The 7,902-nt window shown below is 41.9% G+C and overlaps 1 protein-coding gene across 1 annotated transcript; it reads right to left on the reverse strand.

Annotated features, from left to right (window-relative positions):
- Positions 1–209: 209 nt before the first annotated feature.
- On the reverse strand, positions 210–7,133 carry LOC136516975 (probable lactoylglutathione lyase, chloroplastic). Its single transcript, XM_066510490.1, has 8 exons — positions 6,925–7,133; positions 6,717–6,841; positions 6,545–6,609; positions 5,579–5,791; positions 5,440–5,487; positions 2,941–3,048; positions 2,681–2,821; positions 210–530 (listed from the first exon to the last, which is right to left on the reverse strand). Exons 1-8 carry the CDS (start codon positions 6,999–7,001, stop codon positions 486–488), a joined length of 822 nt encoding a protein of 273 aa, XP_066366587.1. The 5' UTR covers positions 7,002–7,133; the 3' UTR covers positions 210–485.
- Positions 7,134–7,902: the final 769 nt, after the last annotated feature.

Here is a 7,902-nt window from a genome sequence, read left to right on the forward strand (position 1 = left end):
ATTTCATAGTTTGGGGACACAAATAAGAACCGCCTTTGAAAAAAGAGGATTTCATTTGCCAGTTTCCACTGAACTTCTGCATTAGGTCTTATTTGGATGCTCATATATGGATGAAAATCTATCCACGAGCATCCAAAGTCCAAAGTCCACGATACCATGTAGTCCGTAAGTCATAATAACAGGGAATAAAAAAAAAAGGCACACGTCCCTGATACGAAGGAGCAATTAATGACTATTTTGTGTGTAACTGGAAAGTTGCATATGATTTTACTGACAAAAACGGATTGCGCATCTATATAGATCTGCAACGCAAATCTAATGCTCTATCAACTATCAATTGTGATGCCGTAGATTGGACGACCTATCTACAAACCTCTGTTTGAGGTGGTGGTGGCTTTTACAAAGATTTTGCGGGTCATGCTTGGAACTCACGGGAGGGCGACCCTATGGAGCTTGATGTACCAAGTTGAGATCTCTAGCAAAGCTCATTCTTCCAACTCCTTCAGAAAATCAATGTTATCGACAAACACCTGCAATATTGAAAAGAATGTCTATCATTGGCAAGAATATCCACAACGAAAAATGCCACCAAAAATTATATATTCCCAATAAATATACATATCTTTTCATTCTGACAATGATCTGTATACGGTATGTATTTTGGGTTATTTCAATGATCAATTTGAATAAGTAACAAAAAAATATTTCTAGTATTCGATAAACTAACCTGATGCCACAGAAATCAGCAATTAAAAAAATACACCATTTGCATAACTTAAAATCTAACTCGATAAAATCAATAATGTGGAGACTCAAGAATTCTATCAAAACTTACACAACTGATAAAGCAATAAAAAATATACGATCTTTAAACACTTCAATACTTGGTCACAAAGTAACACTAATATCAATTTTTGTATATAGTAACTTACCATTCGACTTAGAACACACCATTTCACAGTGGTATGCTTTATGGGTTTGTTATTTGCTTTGTGAGAAGACAAACTATTAATAATGAGAATATATCAACAGTCAAGAGACATCAACATTAAAGGTAAACACTCTGCATTAAAGCCACAGGGAACACTAAGTTATTCAAACGGATTTTGGAGCTCAGTTAGCTTAGAGTCAACAGGAGAAGTTAACTCGGCTGATTCCACTAGCAACTCAAACTTTTCTTCTACCTTGTACAAATCCACTGGCTACCCATCGCCGTACCCCGTATTGATTGGGTAGGGTACAGGGGCTACCCATTTGTTTCTGGATATGGGTAGGATAACAGCAGGTATTACCCACTTATCCTTTACCTAGCAGCTATACGTTGGTTAGCTACTCAGTCTGTCATTCCCAAGGGTGGACGAGTGATCATCTTCTCCTCCATTGCTCTGTTTTGTCCCTTCTCTCTCCTCAAGGACCTGCTTTCTATCCTAATAAGCCATGTGCAGCAGTGATCACGCCAAGCTGCCGCCAAACATCTTGTCAAGTGCGATGACAAGATCCATGGCAAGGGGCGTGCCGAGGCGGGGACCCACCACCAGCTAAAACATGTCGCCACTGACCGCCTCCAATGCACCTCGGCCACCACATCGCCATGCACGACCGCTCTAGTCTTTCCTGCCAACGCTTCCAGCCACGAATGCAAGCACCAAAGAGCCCTACATGGTCTTCGGCGCCATCGTCTCCTCAGGGATCCTATAGCCCATTGTGCAAGGCAAAACAAGGGAAATGGTACACGACGCTTCACCGTCCAGCCTGAGGACTGAGAATGGGTCTCCTTAGTGCTTAGGGACTGCCTGTTCTAGCTCACCACTGTCAGCGTCATGGCAGCACAGAGCTTCCAGTCAAGGCCATGACGACGACCAGCACACCAGAACTTCCAGAGCTACCAGATGCCCACCCATGTTGCTCTCGCTGGCTATGCTCTCTTGGCAGCCATCGCCACCATCTTCATCTTCTGCGCATGGGTCCGCAAAGTGTCTGGCGACACCATTGCTGATCTCACTCTCCGGCGGCGGCATGGTCGTCGTCATCACAAATTCCCTCTGAGCTCATTAACGACTTCCAAGTCAGCCTACCTAACGCTCACCTTGCTGTTGTCCACGAACGCAAAGCGTCGAACAGCCCATCCTCGAATGCAGCGGCAATCAGCAGCACGTCCTCGGCTGCTAGCTCATGACTCGTGTGTGGGATTGTGACTGCTGTGATCAACGCGCTCTTGTCCATTGGATTTTCTATAGCTGTTGGGTATTATCCAATCCATTTGGAGATGGATAAATGGGGGATGGGCAATTAGCAGGTATGGGTATGGGTAACCCATGGGCATCATTATGATAAACCCATTAGGGCCAATGCGATGGAGCAGCCCGAGGCCATGCTAGGAGGCAAACTACACATGGGCGTTTACTGTTAATGAGATGCCCATGACAATTACATGATATATGCATGTCATCAAATGAAATGAAGAATATGTAATCTATCAGTTTTGCTTATCCTGATTTACTGAAAAAATGGACAAAGGCACTATAAGCAAACCTAGGAACAAATATCCTTTTGTAACCACTTACAATAATAATTTCCTGTTTTTTTATTAAAAAAAACAATTTCCTCAGCCCCTCCACAAAGGAAAAGAAAAGAGTAGAAATGTAGTTTTCACACTAAAACAAGAGGAAAAGGCACATACTGTTTTCCAGCCATCTGGATCTGTGCATGCAGTTATCTTGGTGTTAATGCCAGGTAATGGACCAGGTTCACGAGTAATTTTTCCACCATTTACTCTAATTGCTTCTGCAGTCTTGTAGACATCATCAGTACTAATAGCAATCTGGAAGGAAAATAACCAAACTCCATAAATGTAGCAAGAGGAAAAAGGCCAATTGAAGAATGCTCGTATTATTGTACAGAACAGCAAGGTTCAAATGTGAACAATGAAAGAAAATATACCTGTGCATAAGCATTTCCCTTATCATATTCCTTCACCCCATAGTTGTAGGTCAACTCCAATACAGCATTTTTGTCTTCTGGACCATATCCCATCATCGCAATTGTATACTAAAGAAAAATATCAATAGTTATTGTATACAGTAACATGAATAAACCAAAGGTGCATACCCCCTTCGTCCCCGAATATAAGGCGCGATTTAACTTGGTGCGGCCTTCAAGAACATATTTTGACCTATAATACCTCTTATAATATATAATTTATAGGAACAAAAGTTTGATCATTAGAAAGTATCTAAATACAAATCTAATATAACTATTTTTGTAACACAAACTTTTGATATAATTAGGCTAATTGTTAGTCAAAGATAACAAAGTTTGAATTTTGAAATACGTGCATGCCTTATATTTGGGGACGGAGGGAGTATATTGCATGAAACAATCATGATCTCATATGGATAACATTACAAGTGATCAACTGGATGAGGAATATGCAAAATTTGGTTACGTAATATAATGAAATAGAGATCGAAGCTTGTAGACATAACCATCATGATCCATCCCATGATGATTGGACATGCATGGAAACTGTTCCACTCAAACCAATATGTAGCATATGAACTGTGCCTGCGGCTAGCTTGGTTTGTGGGAGGTGTGGGTCTACACCCCCACCACCCATGATTGTGTAATTGCATCATCTTCAAACTCGAATTCGGGTGTCTGCTTATTTACAGTGCCACCTAATTCCTCCTAGTTTAAAGAAACCAAAATGTGGCATCATAAGTCCATTGCAATTAGGCTGTACTCCTATGTGGATGGAACACAGCCAGGCTTACAAAGATCTAACTTGTTTTGGTCAAACCCATAAGGGGAGCATGAATGGAAACTGTCCCACTCAAACCAATATGTAGCATATGAACTGTGCCTGCGGCTAGCTCAGGTTGTGGGAGGTGTGGGTCTACACCGCCACCACCCATGATTGTGTAATTGCGTCGTCTTCAAACTCGAATTCGGGTGTCTGCTTATTTACAGTGCCACCTAATTCCTCCTTGTTTAAAGAAACCAAAATGTGGCATCATAAGTCCATTGCAATTAGGCTGTACTCCTATGTGGATGGAACACAGCCAGGCTTACGAAGATCTAACTTGTTTTGATCAAACCCATAAGGGGAGCATAATGGGTGGACTGGGCTGGTTTTCAATAGCCTGGGGAGAGAAATTAGCAGGCAGATCATGTTGGGCTGCTTGGTTTTCATGTGATTGGATGGTTTCTAGTAGAAGGCTCATCAACAACTTTGGAACCCTAGCAGTGATTCTGGTGTCCAAAATAAATAATGATAAAACCTTAATAAACCAGGCAATGGCTCCATCGAGCCTCAAGCTATCATCCAAACTACAAATCCCATCCATGGCATTCTGCAGCTTTGTGATGGCTTCTTAGTCAAATGTTCTAGGCTATGCCCATGAATGCCAAAGAAGCCCACCACTCCATAGCCAGTGAGGTGTTGCTTGTGCTTGAGTCCAGCTGAAGGAAGAAATCATGAAAGTGATACGAGTAATTGCAGAAGCACAGCAAGCAAGGGAACTGAGAACAGTGCTGCCGCTACCAGAGCGGTGAGTGCATCAAAGAATTAAAACAGCCCTGCAGCTGCCATAAGACAGTGAACAGTGAAACAACATGTCAGAGAAGCATCACAATCATATGAATTCACTGCCTTCCCAGTTGCAGTCATCAGTTCATTGGTAGGGACCAAGGAAATGGAAACCAGAAAATAGCTGGGTTAGACAGTAACCCAATCAAGCTCATTTAAACCCATTACCCATGAAAACAGCTTGGTGCAGGCTGGTATTTGCCTTTTGTAACCTTACAAACTTTTGTCACTGAATGTCAATTTTGAAACTGAATGAAACTGAGCAGCTACAGCTCATTTAAACCCATTTAAAATCTATACCATGCTAAAGAACATAAAAAATATATCACAAAAAAAAGAGGCAACACCTTGATAGTGGCTACCATTTAAACCTTCAGGTAGACCAAGCTACATCACATGTATATTATAAAACATGCAACATATACTTGAAAAGAGGGGATGTGTATACAACTAAAGGGCTGCTTATACCAAAAGAATGAAGTAGAGAAAAAACAGCCCCCAAGTACCAAGCTTACAAAGTATATAGCATCAGTGATTGGCAACCATTCCATGTACAATAGTCAGACAATAGAGATTTTTTACTTGAAATTTATCATAAGCATGCTTATATCACAAGCCTAAATCTAGTGCAGAAAAGAAAGGGAAAAATCATCACAAACTATGAAATATCTAGTAGTAGAAATGGTACTGTGTTATATTAAACTTCAATTAATAGATACCCATCTACATTTAATATATTTCTGGTACTTTCAAAGTAAGACGCATGTATTCTATCAGCAAGCTCCACATAAAGTTCTTAGCAAACAAGAAGTGATGATGTTCGTTCATGGGTGGTTTCGAAAGGTACCAACCTTGTACTCAGGATTGTCTCGCTTGCGAAGAAGTTCCATGCCAAATGCCTTTGTAATATTACAGAATGAATCAGTGACTTGTTTCAAAATTAGAAATGAGCAAACTCAATATCAGTTTTAGTTCACGCAGATAAGTTACCTTCTCATAGAAATTTATAGCACGATCAAGATCTCCCACTCGAAGCATTACCTGGCACAAAGGCTCAGGAGTAGGACCTCTTTCTATAAGCTCAAACTTGTAACCATCAGGATCCTCAATAAAGGCAATTACTGATTTCCCACCTTTGACCGGACCTGGCTCCCTTGTGACTGTTCCTCCTTTTGCTTTAATAAGTTCTACCGTTTTTGCAACCTGCAATTTTCAAGCATTGAAATTCAAGGTGCCAAACTAGTTCATATTCGAGTATCAAAGATGTTGTCAATGGATAGCAATATAGCATGTCCAATTCTTTGTAATAACTTGGGTGATACATCACGACTAGCTTGTAAAGGACATGGGTGTTATATTAGTTATTAGGGTACAGAAGTTTCATCTTTATAACTCGCAGAGAATATTTTACATACATACATGTGGACTTTGTGCTGTAAGGACATATTACAGCAAAAAAAAAGGATTAACTCCCTATATTAAAATGAGCTTCTTACTTTAATTTATGCACGTAACTAGCAAGCGGACAACAACCAATTATAGCCTTTTTCTTGTGAAAGAACTGTATCTTGTACCATTTCATCTTTATATTTATATGAAATCCTATGATAAGGAAGTAATATCCATTTTATGTGTACTGAGATCCTGATTGAGTAGTCTTTGATTATATCTAGGCTCTAGACGGGTTAGTCCCAAATGAGAAACCCTTAATCAATCGGGGCTTATTTATTTTCTTGAAAGTAAAAGGAAAATACAGGTTGCCTTTGGTGCTAAAGCATGAAGCAACTTGGGACCAATCCTAGCAAACCAAACCAATAAAAGAACTCTTCATAATTCTCTATGCAACATCGCTGACTCAAGAAAACAGAAAAAACAACATTACACTGCATCAGCAGGGAACTGAACGTCAGTGAGTAAAACGGAGAATGTCCATAGAGATATAAGCCTACTGCTTACATCCTCAACAGCAATTCCAAAGTGGCCAAAAGCAGTCCCAATGTCATAGCTCTCCACACCATAATCTGCCAGGAAAAGTACCCAAGGGGTTTTATATGTTAAATCACAACAGACAGTGCCATTATCTGATTGACAGAGATGCTTTAAAGGTATTTTGACCAAAGAAGCTTACTGTAAGTGAGCTCCACAACAAAATGCGAATCCTCAGGCCCGTACCCCAGAAAGGCATTGGTGTACCTCTCCTCCGGAATGTCCCTCTTTCTCAGCAGCTTCATGCCCAGGCACTCCGTGTAGAACCTGCAGATACACGATAATCTCATCCAAATTGGAGCAAACAGCAGTGAACCCCAAAGCAATCCGTCGCAAGCACCGTATCCTACTTGATCGTCTTGTCGAGGTCCCCGACGCGGTAGACGACGTGGAGCAGGCGCCTCCGGTCCTTCTTGACCCAATCCATGGCCTCCTCCTGCCCGACCACCGTGCCGGCCGAGCCGCCAGCCTCCGCGCCGGCGCACAGCCCGCGCTTAGCAAGCCTCGCGGGCGCCCTCACCACTCCTCCTACCACCCTTCCACCGAAGAGACACTCGCGCCGCGCGACTGAAACGACAGGAACCGCAATACGTCACACGGGGGGTGCCCCACCCAAGGTCGATAGATAGCCGGCGAGGGGCTCGGATAAGGATGCGCTGCGTACCGGAGACCGCGGGGAGACGAAGGCGGGAGGCGGCGAGGTGGAGCGATGAGGCAGAGGCGGCGGCGGCGGCCGCGAAGGGGAGGGGGAGGAGGCAGGCGCGCCATCGTGGCGAGGGATTTCGAGAAGACGCGGAGCACGGCGGGAGGGGGAATCGAGAGGCTGCTCGCTCTATCTTGCCATCAGGGTCGCGGCTTGGATCTGTCTGGGCCATCAGTGTGCCTGCCAGGTGGGGCCGGTCACGGGTCGCTGAGGTGGGAAACTTTTGAAGTTCACTGTATATATACAGAGTACATAATAATATAATAATAACTGTAATGATTTTCAATTTCGATATTAAAAAAATTCCGTCATAAAGTATGCACATGAAGTATGCTTTTAAAAAAAAACAGACAAATATTAGCATGATTTATGACTACAGATCTATTGAATAGAAAATATAAGTCTAAAGTTATACTTCTATCTGTCCATAAATATCTGTCGTTTTCGCTTCCCGATAAATAATTTTGATTAAATATATATTAAAAATATTAATATTTATGGTAAATAATTAGTATTATTGGAAAGATCTTTGAATCTAGTTTTTTAATAAATTTATTTGAAGATACAAACATTGCACGTATTTTTCTACAAATCGAGTCAAACTTGCGACACGCACAACAACTGA

Source organism: Miscanthus floridulus, chromosome 17, assembly GCF_019320115.1.
Source record: "Miscanthus floridulus cultivar M001 chromosome 17, ASM1932011v1, whole genome shotgun sequence".
Classification (NCBI taxonomy): domain Eukaryota; kingdom Viridiplantae; phylum Streptophyta; class Magnoliopsida; order Poales; family Poaceae; genus Miscanthus; species Miscanthus floridulus.